General features: G+C 41.1%; 1 protein-coding gene across 1 annotated transcript in view; it reads left to right on the forward strand.

Annotated features, from left to right (window-relative positions):
- Window positions 1–8,403, forward strand: part of LOC143942225 (uncharacterized) — a 29,300-nt gene extending 20,897 nt beyond the window's left edge. The window contains exon 4 of the mRNA XM_077463477.1: window positions 8,315–8,403. Within this exon, the coding sequence (XP_077319603.1) occupies window positions 8,315–8,403 (89 nt within the window). The remainder of the gene's footprint in view (window positions 1–8,314) is intronic.
- Window positions 8,404–19,450: the final 11,047 nt, after the last annotated feature.

A 19,450-nucleotide genomic window follows, 5' to 3' on the forward strand; every position in this document is an offset into this window, starting at 1 on the left:
TCTATCTTGTATGTACCATCATTAGCAGCCACACTAACTTGGAAAAAACAAGAGGCCCCCAAGACTGGATGATGGTCAAACTGCATCATTTAAAAGGGAAACCATAATGGCCTTTAGGTCAATTTAATTTTTTATTTTGTTTTTTAAAGTTTGTACCTTTTCTTAAAGTTATGTTTTCTAACTTTTTTTGCTATATATGTACAATTTTTGTATTAAAAATAAACAGACCTTTTTAACTTTCACTCTTCCTGACAGATTTAAACTCAACATAGGAGCCAGGGAAGGCAGGCATTGCTCTTTCAAAAGCCTTTTTTTTGGCAAAGCAGATAAGTCTAGCCTCGTAAATGTGTGACTATATTCACTTTAACAATGTGAAATAACGGTTTGCCATGCATTTCAGGTTCCTATGATTTAAAACTCCTAGATGCCTGGCTTTATCTAGCTTTCGTATCTGACCCTGATCTGGAAGAAGGCACAATAATAAAAAGTCAGGGCGAGACAGAACTAGGGATGGGTCGAACAGACCCCTGTTTGGTTCACACCAGAACTTCCGAACAATGTGAAAGTTCGGACCTGAATAACGAGCCCCATTAAAGTCAATGGGACCCAAATGTCAAAAAGCAAAAGTGCCAATTTTGAAGGCTTATATGCAAGTAATTGGGCATACAATGATTATAGAGGTCCGGCTCTTGCCCTGGGGGACATGTATCAATAAAAAAAAACGTTTATGAAAAACTTAATTTTTAAATGAGCAGTGATTTTTTGATTTCTAAATTGAAAACCTAAAATTGAAAAATTCCTTACAATATTATTATTATTATTATACAGGATTTATGGAGCACCAATATAGTGTACTGGGAACAAGATTAGAGATTTTTTGGATACATTCTGGTGTCACTTTAACTTTGTATAGAAGTAATGGGTGCATAAAAATTGGTCTTTGGGTGTCAGTGATGCCTTCCCACCGTAACTCTATAGAGATACTCTTGATGAAAGCAAGAATTGGCCTTGCTGTAAAAAAATTGCAATGATATTCATCTTGCAAACAGCTGCAGAAAAATTACTCTTTGGGTGTCGGGGGCGCCTTCCCACCGTAACCCTGTAGAGGTGCTCTTGATGAAGGCAAAAAAAAATTGCAATGATATGCATATGATTGATGTTTTTGCCACCTTTGATGTGCCTGAGCCACAGTTTTCAGAAAGCAACAGTGCGATCTGTTGCAGATGTTCTGAAAAAGGCCCAGACAGCTGAGCTTTGGGGAGTGGGCCGGGAGATAACAGCTGCAGAATGTGATGGAATAGGGTGGCTGCTCTGTATTCTTTCTTGATGTCCATTGAGGTTGTGCTGCCTCACCTTCGGTTTCCTCCTATGCTATATCTGGCACCCAAGTCGCATCAATGACCTCATCAATATATTTCATCATCTCCATCTCCTCCATCTTCATCATTATGTAAGGGGAGGGATTTTGGATGGGGATAGGAGATTATGTCCGATATGGATGTCCCCGGTGGGGTTTCATGTGGCCACTTCGGATTGATCTAATGCTGTTTATATTTATATGTATTTTATTGATTTGTATTTTTTTTTTCTTTTCTATACACCAAAGGTTGAGAATCTATATCAGAATTTATCTAAAAATTACTTTTTAAAAACTTCGTCCATTTTTCCTGATGAAGCCGCTTTTGGCGAAACATGTAGAAGTTTTTGGACGCAATATTTTAAGTATGGAATTGCACTATTTAACGGTGTCGCTAATATGTATTCAGAGTCATAGGTATATACACAGAATCCCTGTCTGTATCCATTTTATTGGAGTGTTGTGTATAAATAAAGAGAAGTTTTTTGTACTTTTACAATAACACGTTGTAGTGTATATTTGAATTATGTACCTTTAAAGTCCCCTATCCAGTACTCTACTATCTTTCAAATGAAATGGGATGTTGGTACCTTTATGCGTACAGCTTTTTTGGAAATTGATCTTTAGCCACATTTTGACTTCATCATTACCACTGGAGACAACTTGGCAATATGCTGCAGCTTGGGGAACATAAATGCCAATTTGTCTACCAGTTTTCCTCCCTCTCTCTAGGCTTATGTTCCTGTCATCATGAACCTCAGAACCAACATCTGAATCCAGTAATGGCTGGGCATTAGGGATGAGCCGAACACCGCCCGGTTCGGTTCGCACCAGAACTTTCGAACGGACCCCAAATTCGAAGGAACTTTAGAACCCCATTGAAGTCTATGGGACTCGAACGTTCGAAATTAAAAGTGCTAATTTTAACGGCTAATATGCAAGATACTGTCCTAAAAAGGGTTTGGGGACCTGGCTCCTGCCCCAGGGGACATGGGTCAATGCCTAAAATGTTTTTAAAAATGGCCGTTTTGGTGGGAGCACAGATTTTAATGACGATTAAAGTGAAAAAAATAAGTGAAATATTCCTTTAAATATGGTGCCTGTTGTGGTGTCTGTAGTATGCCTGTGAAGTGCCACGTGTTTCCCGTGTTTAGAACAGTCCCTGCACAAAATGACATTAAACGGAAATAACACCATTTAAAACTGCTTGCAGTTTTAATGTTATATCTGGTTCCTGCAATATGGTTGAAAATCATTGAGAAAAATGGCATGGGTAGGCCTCCCTGCCCATTACCAGCCTATTTGGGTCTTGTACGCATATTAAGGGGAACCCTGTACCCATATTAAAAAAAGGAAATGCGTGTGGCCCCCAGGCCCTATATACTCAGAATAGCAGTATACAGGCGGTGCAAACAAGACAGGGACTGTGTAGGTTTGTTGTGTTAAGTTGAATCTGTTTGTAATTTTCAACTGGTACATTTTTAAAGTGTAGCTCCAGTCAAAAAAACTATTTTTAAGCTTTTTGGAAAACATAGGGAAGGGTTATCACCCCTGTATAATTTGTTTTGTCGTCCATCTTTTTTCATCTCACTTGCTGTTGTCTCCTTCCGTTTGCAAGTAGGAGATGTTTGTAAATTGGATGTTTGAAAGTAGGGGCCTGCCCTATATGCTCTGCAGAAATGGCGGAACAAGGTGTTGGTTTTGCCACAACATTGTAAGCCCTCAAAGTGACTCTTGGTGGGCGCTGGAGCGCCCTGCTGTGAACGATTATATCAAGAATTGTAATTACATGCCATTGGTGAACAGTGGTAGAAAAATTGACCTTTGGTGGTTGTGGTGCTGGTGCCACAACACTATAAGTCCTCACCGTTACTCTGGGTGGGCACAGGAAGGGGCCCTCCTGTGAAATATTATATCAAGAATTGTAATTACATGTCCCTGTTAAACAGGGGCAGAAAAATTTGGCCTTAGGCACTGCTGCTGGTGCCACCACACTGCAACCTCTCCCATATACTCTAGTTTTATTGCAGGAATTAGCCCTGCTGCAAAGCATTGCATCAAAAATTGTAATTAAACGCCCCTGTTAAACAGGGGCAGAAAAATTGGGCCTTAGGCACTGGTGCTGGTGCCACCACACTGCAACCTCTCCCATATACTCTTGTTTGATTGCAGGAATTAGCCCTGCTGCAAAGCATTGCATCAAAAATTGTACTTGAACGCCCCTGTTAAACAGGGGCAGAAAAATTGGGCTGATGGCATCAACCAGAACCAGAAATGTTCTTCCAACATATCAGCGGAGGAGGAAGAGGATAGACAATCAACATAACAGGACAGTCACTCAGCATAGGCCAAAGTATGGGAGCCAAAGTAAATTAGAGATCGATATAGGATCACATTCAGTAGCTTAAATCCTAACCCATAGAAGAATTTTGTGTGTTGCATGCCATTTAGATAGGCTAGTAATATGTGCTGCTTTATAATAGGATGCAAAGTTAGGGAAACCAAAGCCACCTCTAGTTTTAGGGAGGTATAAAGTGTGTAAGGATATGTGAGGTTTAGAGAAATTCCAAACAAATGAAGCAGCTTTATTTTGAATTAATCTAAGATAGTGGGCAGGGATTGGTATCTGAAGAACTCAAAAAGATACAAAACTTTGGGAAAAAGTGTAATTTTTATTGCTCTAATTCTTCCTAGCCATGAAAGTGGGAGCTGAGTCCATTGGTTTAACAAGTCTTTTGCCCTTCTTAAGGTTTGAGGATAGTTAGCTGAAAAAATGTCAGATATGGAGGCTGTAAGATTAATTCCTAAGTATGGGATTGTTTTCTCAGCCCAGGTAAAAGAAAGTGCTAGTTTAGCAGGATCCATTTCCATATTAGTAAGAGAAATATTTTAAACCAGGCTTTTCTTGTGATTAATAATGAGACCCGAGAGAGCAACAGACTTGTTAAGAATAGGTAAAAGATTGGGTCCTGAAACTTGTGGGGACGCAAAGAATAACAAAATATCATCTGCAAAGAGACAGAGGAGGTTATTTACGAAAGGGAAATCCACTTTGCACTGAAAGTGCACTTGGAAGTGCAGTCACGCCAAATCTAAGGGGTAGATCTGAAATGAGGGGAAGCTGATTTTATCATCCAATCATGTGCAAGCTAAAATGCTATTTTTCCTTGCATGTCCCCTTTAGATCTACAATGACTTTACTTTCAAGTGCACTTGCAGTGCAAAGTGGATTTTCCTTTAGTAAATAACCCTCAGAGTTTATGTTTGTGTCCTCCTATTTCTACACCAGTAATTGTTGGATTAGATCTAATTAGTTGAGCAAGGGGTTATATTGATAGGGCAGACAAGAGAGGGGAAAGAGGGCTTTCTTGCCATGTACCTCTTCCCATTTTAAAGGAATCTGATTTGTATCCAGTGTATTTTATGTATACTTGTGGATTATCGTATAAAGTACCGATCCATCTCATGAAATGCAGCCCAAAACCCCAATTAATAAGTTAAGTGTGACCAGGAAATGGAATCTAAGGCTTTCTTGATATCGAGTGAGAGAAAGCAGGATGGGATGCGGCGAGTCTTAGCAATTTGGGCTAATAGGACTGCTCAACGGATGTTGTCATTGGCTTGACGCGTAGGCATAAATCCTTTTTGGTCACGGGGTATGTTTACCAATGATTTTATTGCGGCAATTAGCTAATGTTTTTGCTAATATTTTAGGTTTAAAAGGGAAATAGGATGATAGTTGAAAAGAAGCATTCATCAGAATGGGGTTTCAGGAACATGCAGATGGTTGCCGTTAAAGATTCCTGTTTGAAGGATTGGCCATCTAATAGGGTATTGAAGGCGTCTGCCAACATAGGGGATAATGTTTCTGAAAAGGTTTGATAATATAAGGCCGAGTATCTGTCAGGCCCAGGTCTCTTGTTCTTTTTTAATTCTTTAATTGTTTTGGCCGCAGCGTCAGCTAATATGGGTTCATCGAGTTGGTTTTTTTGGTCATTGAATAACTCGGGTAGATGTACTTGGGAGCAGCTGTTTTAGAGCAGAAGTTGTTAGTTGCCTAGTATAAGGAGGCTAAGTGAGAGCGAAAACAGCGTACAATTTTGACAGGGTTAGCCCACGTACACACGGTCGGAGATTTTGCCAACCAAATCCGTCGGATTTTGCCCGTCGGATTTAGTCCGACGGATTGTGTCCGAAACTGTTGCATACACACGGTCGGGCCAAGTTGGCGAAAAATCTGATCTTTCAGAACGTGATGACGTAATTTCGTTACGATGGGACTACATTCAGGCTAGTAGCCAATAGCTTTGATGTAGGAATTTGATCTGAGCATGCGTGGCACTTGGTCCGATGAAAATGCTCTACACATGATCGGATTAGGTCCGTCTGGCCCAGTTGGTCGGGAAATATTTCCAACATGTTGGAAAATTGGGTCGGATGGAGATTCGGACGGAATCAGTCCGATGCATACCACACACAGTCGGATTATCTGACGACACGGTCCGATAAGACTCATTCCGACAGATTCTCCGACCGTGGGTACAAGGGCTTACAAGTGTAGGTATTTGTAGATAATTTGATCCCAATTAGTTTGGTTGGCTTTTTAAATGATTTAAGGGCTTTAGCCAATAGGGCGCCTGTTTTATTAGATTTCATATAGAATGTGTGTTTAGATCTGTTAAGAGATTTTTCTGCTGATTCTGTAAGGAATAAATCATGTTCCAGGCATGCGTTCTCCAATCAGGTTTTATTAGCTTGGGTAGGATTATCTTGAAAAGACATGAAAGAAGAATTGAATTCAGACTCTAGCTTACAGGCAAGGTTTCTATGTTCACGTTTAAATGTGGCAGATTGCCTTTGAATTACTCTACGCATTACTGATTTGTGTGCTTCCCAGAGGGTCATCGGTGAGATATCAGGGTTTTTATTATGAGTTAAATATTCTGTTAGGGCATGTTAAATAGTTAGGTGACGTGATGGGTGATATAAGTAGTTTATCAGGGAGTTATGAGGTGGGGTCTTGAGCTTTAGGGATAAAGGAAACTATCAAAGTTAAGACTCCATTATTATCAGACCAAGCAATGGGAAGTAAGTAAATTTCAGGTGTCATCTCTGTGGTTAAGAAGATATGATCAATGCGTAAAAACATTGGGGAGGGTGCGAGTAGTATGTAAATCCTTTTTTAGTTGGATCATTTCTCTCCAAGTATCAACCAATTTGTGTTTAGAAAGAAGCTGAGTGAAAGATATTTTGTTTGGAGTTTGGTTTAGGTGATATGGGGGGTTATTTACTAAAGGCAAATCCACTTTGCACTGCAAGTGCACTTGAAAGTGTGCTGAAAGTGCACTTGGAAGTAAAGTCACTATAGATCTGAGGGAGACATGCAAGGAAAATAAAAAACAGCATTTTGGCTTGCACATGATTGGATGATAAAATCACCCCCAATGTATGCTTTGCAGGTCTGAAAAAAAAACGGAACGATTTAGTTCTCTTCTGAGGAATGTTGATACCCTAAACATTCAGTGAAAAATATTTAGAGGTGTCATGGTAGTGGATCTAGGAAATCAGACTTACCAGTGATAATGAGATTCAGGATGTCTGGACCTGTTTGAATGGACCTGGAGAAGAAGGAGTGAGAAGGAGAGAGAGAAGGAGCAAGGAAAGGCTGAAGAGATAAAAAAGTACAAAAAAAATATTGTTAGGTAATTTATCATCATCAGGAATAATTTAAAATAATAGTCAAGCATTGTCCATGATGAGGAATAAGGATTGCCATCAGGGGAAAAAGGGCCTATGTCGATCTCCCACATAATAAAAGTGGGCAAGTGAGGAAGGTACAGTGGGGCACATGGGAGTACTGTGGGCAAGGGAGAGCCTTTATCAGAGAGATATCTTGAAGATGTAATATTGTGTTGGCCACCTGGCTCTCTGAAAACTTAATATTAATTTCTTAGAAGAAAAAATCTTAAAGGGGTAGGGTGTAGGTATGTAAAAGATCTGTATTTTGAGAGCTCATGTGTTATCATAGCATACCATTAAGGATGTGGGAGGGGAGGGAAGAGGAACGGGGGGTAATCACCAGGGAGAGAGCAAAAATAAGCAGTTTTACAATGGTGGTCAGGGTAGGCGTGGGTTCTCTAATCAAATCCAAGTACCAGAGGTAAGGGGCTTACATGAATATTATCTTATAAGAATTTATAGAGAAATTATCATCTAATAACTTAATAATAACAAAAATTCAAACTATGAAGGAAACTTAAAGTGGGGTACCCCATAAAAAAAAAAAAATTAAAAGTCAGCAGCTACAAATACTGCAGCTGCTGGCTTTTAATAATCGGACACTTACCTGCCCCAGGGTCCAGCGATGCGGGGGAACGAAGCCCCCCCCCTCGCTCCCCGCTCCGCTCGCGGCGCCGTCATGCATACTGTGGGCACCCGGCTGTGGCTTCACAGCCGGGCACCCACTGCGCATGCGCGAGCGGCGCAGGGCGCCGTGATACGCCGTACAGTCACCTGGGACACATGACAGGTCCCAGGTGAATGTGCGGCGTGAGGGGAAGTGATGTCACCAGCCCGGGCAATGAGGAAGGCAGATTACGAGGGACCCCCTAGCAACCGGTATTTAGAGGTGAGTAAAAAAATTTTTTTTTGCCAATTATTATTTTTATTTTTTTTTTACGAATTTTAAGCAGTTTTAATTTTTTGGTGGCAACACCACTTTAACTGCCGGCATTTGTAAGGAGGGAAAATGATGTTAAGGGATAATGATTAGTCCCAAATGGAGCTTATTTGTGACCTAAAGGAGACTCTTGAAATGCCCAATCAGGTTTCCTAAAACCTGTCATAGAAGTTAATCTCTCAGAGGAATAGAACACAGTCAATGCATAGAATCTTCCTGGTGCAGGGGAGGGGATACAAACCTACTTCTCTTGTGGGAATGTTTGATTTTCCTCAAAGATAGGGAAGAGTTATTGGGAGAAGGAGATTATGTAGATGCTGATCTTCTGCATGACGTGTTATTAGAGGATCCTGATTCTGTTAAATGAAGGTCTGTTGAAGTTCCTCTGAAGTTTTGCAATAGTGTTTAGAACCTTTGTAACTAAAGCGAATGGAGAATGGAAAGCCCCATTGGTAGTTGATGTTATGGTGTTGGAGTTCCAATAACTGCGGTTTCATTGCATGTCATTTAGAAATAGTTATGGGATAAATCTGTGAAAATTTGATAATTATGTCCCTGAACGGTTAGAGGGATTTTGTCCCGGGCTGCTGCTAGAAGTTGCTCTTTCATTCGGTAGTAATGGAATTTTTCGATTATATCATGTGGGGGCCCATCCATTTTTCTGGGAGTACGGGCCCTATGAATTCTATTAATTTCAAGATGTTCAATTGGTATGTCTGGTTGGAGTTCCTGGAATAATGCAGTTATTGTAGCATTAATGTCAGTAATACTTTCAGGGATTCCTCTGATGCGTAGATTGGAGCGTCTGGCTCTGTTTTCAAAATCTTCCAATCTGGTTTGCAGTGTCAAATTCTCTTCTTTTAAGTTATCAATTTCAGTCATAAAATCTTGTGCAGTGTTTTCCATCTCCTCTACCTTGAGTTCTAAAGTAACTGTACGGTTACCAAGCTCTCTAATTTCCTTAGTCAGGCTGTTAGTGATATGTTCAGAAGTTTGTTTCAAAGCTTAGTGTAACATTTGTTCAAACTGTTTCAACAAAGCTCGGGGAGTGAAAGAGTTTTGAGAGTTATCTTATGAGATTATTGTTTCTGAATCTGATACATCCAAAGAGTCAGCCTGGAGTGTCTTCTGTTTGCGGGAGTGCGCTGAGGTAACAGAGGCCGAGGGGACTGGCGCCATTTTGGCTGAAGCCTGCGTCGGTCCCTCCTTATGTGAGGTATTTTTACCTTTGAAGTGGCTTCCTTCTAGCACCATAATGATTTAAAAAGCTGCTCTGTCATCTCAGTTGATAGTCAGAGAGAAGAAGACATTGTTGGAACCAACAGGAATGTTCTTTACCGCAGCTCTCCTCACCCATGGAGTGGGGCTCTAGCTAGGCACAGCCGCCATGCTAGGCTTTGCGCACGCGCCCCCAGCACAGCAAAATTCAAGCCTACCATGAAACAACCATTCTGCTGTCAACCCTCTAAAGTTTGTTACTCCTTGCAGCTAAACTAGCCAGCACAATTAAATTAGTCTTCTGTTGGACTTTCATTGGCAGTTCATGGTAGCTTCCACTACTAAATATTGATTATAAGCCCACCTAAAAACCTTAGAGGCAAGCAACAGCAGAAAAATTGGTGAAATTTACAGAAAATTTGTATGGGCTAAAGAAGGCAAAATAAGTTGTATGAATTTATAGAAGGGCAGGGTAATGGACCTCATGTTTAGGATTAGCGTGTAAGGAGACCAGAAGGCAAATCTGGGGCATGGACCAGTGGTATAGACAAACAGTGATAAACGAAAGAATGCTAAATGCTATTCACTGTCTCCCCCATACCTACCCAATTGTCCATGTTATATAAAATGTATAAACAATATAATGCACAGACAGAGACTGAGATCTGGAATAGCATATTTCCTGATTCGAAAATTCAAATTAGTTACAAAATCTATAGCTACAGTAAGACTCAAATGCACACTTAACATTATAACACTAACAAATTAGATTTTTGGAGATTTGGGGTGGCCATAAACATAAATTTCCAGTATTCAAAGGGCAGGAATTTTATTTAATCATGGAACAATTTGTACCAGTGCTGAGACCTGATGCAAGTCTCACCTGATAGTGACATATCCATGTGCTATACTGTGAAGCACAGAAAATGTAAATGTTTATTACTTAATTATATTGCTTTTTTATCATGATACTGAACAATGTCCTAACAAATTGCTTGGATGAGGAAATGAGCTACAAAGAGAAAGTCGGATGGAGAAACAATGTCCAGAAACTAGAAGACAAGACTTCCATTGATTCCTTTCTGACAATTTTGTTTAAATATCTGACTATCTAACCCCTTGCGACTGCCATGGTCACATGCAAACTATGGCAGCCCATGGTTGGAGTGGAGCTTAACCAGTTAAGGACCGCCACATGTAATTACCGTATTTATCGGTGTATAACATGCACTTTTTCCCCCTTAAAATCGGGGGAAAGTCATGGGTGCGTGTTATACGCCGATCCCCACTGTCTGTGAGTCTAAAATACCAAGCGCCCCCGAAAAACACCAAGCGCTGCCGAAAAAGACTGAGCGCCACCGAAAAAGACCGAGCCGACTTGCTCGGCTCCGCTCGTAGTCCCGCCTCCCTGCTGTTTCTGGAGCAAGCGCAGCCGAAAAAGACCGAGCCGACTGTACTGTGTACTCGGCTCGGCTCGGCTCGGCTTGCAGTCCCGCCCATACTGGGCGGGATTGTGAGCGGAGCCCAGCCAAATACACAGTACAGACGGCTCAGTCTTTTTCGGCAGCGCTCGCTAGAGAAACAGCAGGGAGGCGGGACTACGAGCGGAGCCGAGCAAGTCGGCTCTGTCTTTTTCGGCGGCGCTCTGTCTTTTTTGGCAGCGCTCGCTCGGTCTGTCTCAGCGGCGGGAAATTTAAACATTGGCAAGGCTGCAAACGGCACTGGCCAAGCTGCAAATGACACTGCAAAGCTGCAAACAGCACTGGGCAAGCTGCAAATGATGCTGAGCAAGCTGCAAATGACACTGATCATTCTGCAATGATGGACAAGGCTGCAGATGCACACTGATAAGGCTGCATTGACGGCATTTAAATGTAAGTTTTTTTTCCTTAAACTTCCCTCCTAAAACTTTTTTCCTGAAACTGCCCTCCTAAACTTGGGGTGCGTGTTATATGCCGGTGCGTGTTATACCCTGATAAATATGGTATACGTCGGCACAATGGCACGGACAGGCACAAGCATGTACCCGTACATGCCTACCTTCCAGCGGGTGGGGGACCCAATCGGACCCCCTCCCGCTGACTGCAGCAGTCCGTTTCGCTTCAGGAGAGATGAGGGGATGGCCGTTGGTTTCTGGCCATCCCCTCGCGATTGCTCCTGGCGAATGAGAAGCTTCCCCTGCCTGTGTAGTGTAAACACAGGCAGGAGGAAGTAATGTCACTCTCCTCGTGGCGGTCTTTTTGACCGGACGGCGAGGAGAGAAGACATCATAGTAAGTGCAACAACACTACACTGACATGTAGGTACACACAGGCACACTTTCACCCCCTGATCACACCCCCCGATCACCCCCCGCCCCCTCTCCCAGTCACAGTGTCACTGATTGCAGTGATCATTTATTTACTGATCACTGCATTTAGTGTCAGTTGTGACTGTAAAAAGTGTCAAGGCAGTTAGTGTTAGGTCCAGGGTAGCCCCCTACCCCCCTAATAATGGTTTAACCCCTTGATTGCCCCCCCGGGTAACCCTTTCACCTCCTTTTGCCAGTGTCACTAAGCGATCGTTTTTCTGATCGCTGCATTAGTGTCACTGGTACCGCTAGGTAGCTAGTTATTTTTTAGGTTCACCACCAGGTTTTTATAGCATTGCGTACCCCCATATACAACCTAATAAAGGTTTTAACCCCCTGATTGCCCCTAGAGTTAACCCTTTCACCAGTGATCACCGTGTAAGTGTCACTGGTGACGCTGGTTAGCCAGTTAGTTATTTAGGTTCCCCGTCAGGTTTTTATATAGTGTCAGGTACCCCCATATACTACCTAATAAAGGTTTTAACCCCCTGATTGCCCCTAGTTAACCCTTTCACCAGTGACCACCGTATAAGTGTTATGGGTGACACTGGTTAGTTAGTTTGCTTTTTATAGCATCAGGGCAGCCGCCATTTATTACCCAATAAAGGTTTAACCCCCTGATCACCCGGCGGGTGATATCAATTAGGTTTTAGGGTCAGATAGGGTCTGCATCGCCCAAGGCAGCGCTAGGTTAGTGCCAGTCCCGCTAACACCCATGCACAAAGTATACACCTCCCGTAGTGGTATAGTATCCGAACAGATCAATATCTGATCTGATCAGATCTATACTAGCGTCCCCAGCAGTTTAGGGTTCCAAAAAACGCATTGTTAGCGGGATCAGTCCAGATACCTGCTAGCACCTGCGTTTTGCCCCTCCGCCCAACCCACCCAAGTGCAGTATCGATCGATTACTGTCACTTACAAAACACTAAACACATAACTACAGCGTTCACAGAGTCAGGCCTGATCCCAGCGATCGCTAACAGTTTTTTTTGGTAGCAAAGGTACACTAGTGAAGAGGCCTACAGGTTTCTGAGCATGACAGATAGTGAAGAGGAAGTCACTCATCTGTCAGATTCAGGCTCAGTGAAATAAAAAATGTAAGCCCTTAGAAATCCTGAAGGCGGTGCTTGGTTTTCGGGGTCCCGTACGCGTCTAGGCTCCCAAAAAGTCCCCCACATGTGGTATTTCCGTACTCAGGAGAAGCAGCAGAATGTATTTTGGGATATAATTTCACATATGCCCATAGCATGTGTGAGCAATATATCATTTAATGACAACTTTGTGCAAAAAAAAAAAGTTTGTAATATCCCCGCAACTTGTGGCAAAATATAATCTCAGCAAATAGCTTGGGGTGTCTACTTTCCAAAATGGGGTCATTTGGGAGGGGGTTGTGCTATTTTGGCATTTTATGGCCTTCGAAACTGTGATAGGTAGTGAGGAGTGAAATCAAAAATTTGCACCCTCAGAAATCCTGAAGGCAATGATTGGTTTTCGGGGTCCCGTACGCGGCTAGGCTCCCAAAAAGTCCCACACATGTGGTATCCCCGTACTCAGGAGAAGCAGCAAAATATATTTTGGGGTGCAATTCCACATATAACCATGGCATGTGTGAGCAATATATCATTTAGTGACAACTTTTTGTAAACATTTTATTTTATTTTGTGATTATTCAATCACTTGGGACAAAAAAAATATTCAATGGGCTCAAAATGCTTCTCAGCAATTTTCTTGGGGTGTCTACTTCCCAAAATGGGGTAATTTGGGGGGGTTTGTACTGCCCTGCCATTTTAGCACCTCAAGAAATTCCAGAAAATGTACTCTAGTTTGTAGACGCTATAACTTTTACGCAAACCAATAAATATACGCTTATTGACATTTTTGTTACTAAAGACATTTATTCGATTTTTCTTATAACAAAAAGTAGAAAATATCAATTTTTTTTCAAAATTTTTGGTCTTTTCCCATTTATATCGTAAAAAATAAAAATCGCAGAGGCAATCAAATACCATCAAAAGAAAGCTCTATTTGTGGGAAGAAAAAGACGCAAATTTAATTTGGGTACAACATTGCATGACCGCGCATTTACCAGTTAAAGCAGTGCAGTGCAAAATTGTAAAAAGACCTCTGGTCCTTAGGCTGACAATTGGTCCGGGGCTTGAGTGGTTAAAGAAATCCTAAGCAAGTATTAAGTAAGGTTCATACTTATGCACCTAACCTACATTTTTCATCCAGAAAGCATTAGTGGGCTTTGAATCTCCTATTTTATGAAAGATATATCTAAACAGGGGAGTGTAAATTTTGTGGTAATACACAAAATTCAAACAAATTAAACAATGAACCTTTAGCCCTTGTACACACGGTCGGACATTCCGACGGAAGGTGTCCGATTGGACCGTGTTGTCGGATAATCCGACTGTGTGTGGGCTCCATCGGACTGTTTCCGTCAGAGTATCTGACGGACCAAGTTTTCCAAATTGTCTATAAAATTTTCCGACAACATGATCCGATCGGATTTTGTCCGATCATGTGTAGATAATTCCGATCGGACAAAGTGTCACGCATGCTCAGATCAAATTCCTAAACCAAAGCTATTGGCTACTAGCCTGAACGTAGTCCCGTCCTAACGAAATAACATCATCACGTTAAGTACGATCAGATTTTCGGACAACTTTGTCCGACTGTGTGTATGCAACAGTTTCGGATAAAATCCGTCGGACAGAATCCGACGGATTTGGTTGTCGGAATGTCCAAACGTGTGTACAAGGGCTTACAGTATATGTTATCTGGACTTTGCCACTGTGTTCTCTTGATATTTTTGTTGGACATTTTAAAATGCAGAGGAACACTAATCTGCACTGCTGATGATTTAGTCCCTGGTTGTTGTGGACTTCTAAGCGTGGTCAATTTTAAATGTTTTATTTTATGAAATGTCTGGAGATTACAGTATCTCTCCAGTGTCTTGTGCTGAGATGGAAAAATAAAAAGGAAACATTTGGTTTGGTTTCATAAGCAAGACCATTAATTCCCTTTGACATTTTGATAAAATATATGTTATGTAAGCTCTCTAATTTGATTCCTTTTAGCTAAAAGTACAATTGAAAGTGTTCATTAACCTCCCTGGCGGTATGATTCAGTCTGGAATAAGGTGCTGAAAGCGGTACAATTATTTTGCATGGAAATCTGGCTTTTATTTTGTAGTCCTGTAATTCTTAGGAATAACGCTCTGAAATCTCTTCAAACCAGAGTCTAGCGGACATCCCGGGTATGATAAAGTTTATAATATAATAAAGAATAATAAAAATTATTCAATAATGTAATCAAATCCAAAAAAAACTGAAAAAGGGACATGTTTTGGTTGCTATGGACAATCTCCAAATTCCAAGCAGTAAAAAACTGTATTTATAATATAAAAGTGCATGCAGGGCATTGCACAAACCACTAGGGACAAAGGGGGTGTGTATTTTTTACTACAGCACTGTAATCTGTAAGATTACAGTGCTGTGTGTGTTTTGTGTGTTTTTACTTTTTTGAATTTGCCGCCGTTCTCCGCTCCCGTGCGTCGTAACGTCGCAGGGAACGGAGCTCGGCGGCATTCGGCACTGTGAATCGAGCGGAGGACAGCTCGATCACACAGCGCGGCGGACATCGCTGGATCCAGGGGACAAGGTAAGTAACGATCCCTGTGTCCTCCCCTGCATCGAGCGGTGCAAACCCGAGTCTGGCTCGGGGTTACCGCTATTGTAATGAAAATCCCAACCCGAGCCAGACTCGGGATTACCGCTAGGGAGGTTAAAAGTGTTAACCAGTTCTCACCCGTACATAGTAATTTGATGGCCGACTTTCGTTGTTCTGGGTGGGTGTCATGTGACTTCTGCCTGGAACAAGCCTTGCATGCAATCGTGTGACCATGCTGTGGGCATGGTCTGTCACTAGCTGTGTCCACTTGACACAGCTGATTACTGATCGGTGTACAGGTCCACTGCCCTTACCATGTGATCGCTGTGACCAATCACAGCACGTAACAGGACAGTTGTAAACAATGAATGGCTTCCTTTTATGCCAATCATTGTTCCAATTGTGTTGTTAGCTGTAATTGGTCACAGTGATTAGATGGTACACACAGGGCCAATCACAGCCCATCTGTACCATGTGATAACCTGTGGCCAATTACAGCTAATCACAGCAAAGCAAACTGAATGAATCTATTTCATTCAGTAAAATGCTTGCTTATAGCAATGAAATTTACTGCTATAAGCAACCATAGTTTGTAAAATAAAATAAAAATGCTGATCACTTCTCCAGAGTAGTACAATGTTACTATGGTAACATTATATTGCTCTGGTTGCAGCATGTTAAAAAAAATATATATAAAAAAGAAAAAAATGTAATAAAAAAAAAAAAAAAAAAAAAAAAAAAATATATATATATATATATATATATATATATATACTGACACACCAGTTATATGATCACTCAATACTGCACTGGTAACAATATTTAAAAAAAAATTGCAAAAATTTTTAAAAAATTTCTTAATTTTCCAAAAAACTATGATTAAAACTGCCATGCCTCTTACTAAATACCTCGGACTGTCTATTTTCCAAAAAGGGGCGATTTGGAAGATATCTGTACTGTCCTGCAAACAAAGACTTTTTTTTTCAACATTTTCGGTCTTTTTTAATTTATTTAGCAATTGTGATTGTATACCACCAAAATAAATCTCTGTGTGAGCCAAATGAAAGTGTTGCATAATCACGCAATTGTCATTTAAAGTGTGACAGCGCTGACAGCTGAAAATTGGCCAAGGCAGGAAGGCAGTAAAGTGCCTGATATTAAAATGATTAAATATGTAGAAAAAAAAAATCTTTTGAACCTTCCAGAAATATAGTAAGCTGATATAGTCCAATCTCAAACAGCAGTATCAACCATGTCAAGATTACCTCTCTGTGCCACAGGACTTATTATAGCGTTGCCCCTACATAGATTCAGTACAGTGCCATCACCATAGGATGGGAAGGGTGCTGTTGGCAGGATCACTAGGTGAAAATAAAGGAAAGAAGTCTAAAATAAAGAAAACTAATGGAACCACTACATAGAAGTACTGTTAAGGAACAATATATAACATTTTTGTTATTTGGTTTGGATACACTTAAAGCGATGAATAGAGCTTTCCTAGGTAGGTCTACTCAAAATAGGTTGACTTAAAAATATTATTGTGATGAACATCAATCACAATAATTCCCGGAGTTAGCCTTTACCACTATTTAATGAAAGCTTAGATTGCTACTAGGAAAGTAAATAGGTACATTTAACATGTATAGCTTATCTTACAGTACCTGCCACCACAAAGGATACTAGGCTCTTTACATAAACTTAACACACAAGGATGAGGCTCTCTATTAAAAATGACAGCTATTTTAACTACTTCAGCTCCAGAAGATATACCCACTTCAAGAACCAGGCCATTTTTTTAATGAGACACTGTGTTAATTTAAAGTGGTTCTGCACCTTTAAAAAAAATATTATTATCCAGGTAACTGCACCCCCCTCCCCCCTGAAAGGTGCCGATTGTGGCACCGAAGGGGGGGGGGTCAGATGAGCAGAACTTCCACTTCCGGGTGGAGGACCGCTTTAACTGATAATTGCGTAGTCGTGCAACGCTGTACCCAAATAAAATGTATGTGGTTTTTCCCCTCGCAAATAGAGATTGCTTTTGGTGGTAATAGATCACCTCTGGTTTTTTTTTGCGCTATAAACAAAAAACACAAAACAAAAACTTACATAGAAGATCCCTTAAATTAACAAATTTAACTTATCCAAATTTTTTTTTTCTTTCTTTCTTTTCAGTCTACATTTACATGCAGTTGACTCCTGACAATTGGTATAAAACTATGAAACGCGTAGAGTTAACATCTAATGGATGCCCTAATCTTCTCATACAATTATCAAATTTACTGCTCTGTTGAATTTTTAGGTATATATGGCTGTATTAATTATATTATATGCCTTCTGTATGATTTATTATTTTTACTGACTGTACCATTATGTCCAATGACCAATTATATTAAATATTTTATATGAATATTACTATGTAAATCTTGTGATTACAGTATTATTATATGTATTATTAATTTATTGATATAGTTGTGATGTTTTGGAATATGTTACAATATGACCTTAATATTTAGGCATTAGAAACAGTTGAATAGTCATTGACGTCCCATTCCTATTTCTATCTTCTCTTTTTTACCTAATTTAGGGATGGAGGCATGCCAATGTTATACCATGGTTAAACCAGGTCACAATTTCCTTTAAACTTTGGGATAAATTTGTGGATTCTTATTTTATTTATTTTTGTACTAGTAATGGTGGCGATCTGCGACCTATAGCGGGACAAACTGAACACTAAGTGACACTTTTTGGGGACCAGTGACACATATACAGTGATCAGTGCTAAAAATATGCACTGTCACTGTACTAATGACACTGGCTGGGCAGAGGTTAACATCAGGGGCGATCAAAGGGTTAAGTGTGTGCTTAACCTGTGCTTGTGTAGACTGTGTGGGAGGTGCTAGTACTATGGGAAGGCCGAGTTCTGTGTTCCTGCTTTGCCCGCCTCACAGAATGGTGATCTGCCTCGTTTACATAGACAGACCGCCGTTCTGCCTCTGTCCCGAATGATCAGCGGGTCTAGCGATATGCAATGTCCACCGGATCTGCTGACTGGCTCCCGCTGTGTCCAGTCACAGCAGAAGTGGGTCGCTAATGGCACACATGCGCCCTAGATCCGGAAGTGAAGGATCACATACGGGTACATGATCCTGCCCAGGAGAGCCGCCTTGCCGCTGTATATATACAGTATACGGTCGGCAAGCGATTAAGTTAAGCAGAACTAATCCTTTTCATGGAAGATGTCATCTTAGCCTCTGTTTGATCTGCAGCTGCCATGATGATGCACATGTGATTAGTTATGAAAACAGCTATGTGATGGTTAGACAGTTTTGTTGAGAACACAAGCAAATCTGACAGTTGGCAATCCTGGCATGCTGGGAATGTTACAGCTTTTTAAAAACAGTTAAATTGATGAGTTTAGCTCTGATTTAAGTCCAATGAAATTTTTAAATTACAGTCACATGGCTAACACAAAGATCTTAAAGCTAAACTGTTGTGACCTGAGCCTCATATATTTAAAAACATTGTTTTTTTTTAACCACTTGATGTTCTTAGGCTGCATATAACATCCTAGACTTCATATGGTTAAAGCAAGTTCATGACTCATATCTGTATTCTGCAAAAGCATTTGACACAGTTCCCCATAAGCGTTTACTGTACAAGTGTGGCATGGACCATAGGGTGAGTACATGGATTGAAACCTGGCTACAAAGGCGAGTTCAGAGGGTGGTGATAAATGGGGAGTACTCGGAATGGTCAGGGGTGGGTAGTGGGGTCCCCCAGGGTTCTGTGCTGGGACCAATCCTGTTTAATTTATTAATAAATGACCTGGAAGATGGGGTAAACAGTTCAATCTCTGTATTTGCAGACGATACTAGCTAAAGCAGGGCAATCAATTCTCTGCAGGATCTGGAAACTTTGCAAGAAGATCTGAACAAATTAATGGGGTGGGCAACTACATGACAAATGAGATTTAAGCACTTCAGCCCCGGAAGGATTTACCCCCTTCCTGACGGGGCCATTTTTTTGCGATACAGCGATGCATCGCTTTAAGGCCGGGTTCACACCGCTGTGATGCGGGAACGCCGCGAATCCGCGGCGTTTTCCCGCATCGCATTACTCCCGCCGGCAGTTCACACTGCCCTATGCGGATGGCTGGGAGTGTCAATGA

The sequence above is a fragment of the Lithobates pipiens genome, unplaced genomic scaffold (assembly GCF_037356315.1).
Source record: "Lithobates pipiens isolate NorthernLeopardFrog02 unplaced genomic scaffold, aLitPip1_a1.2 Scaffold_30, whole genome shotgun sequence".
Taxonomy (NCBI): Eukaryota; Metazoa; Chordata; class Amphibia; order Anura; family Ranidae; genus Lithobates; species Lithobates pipiens.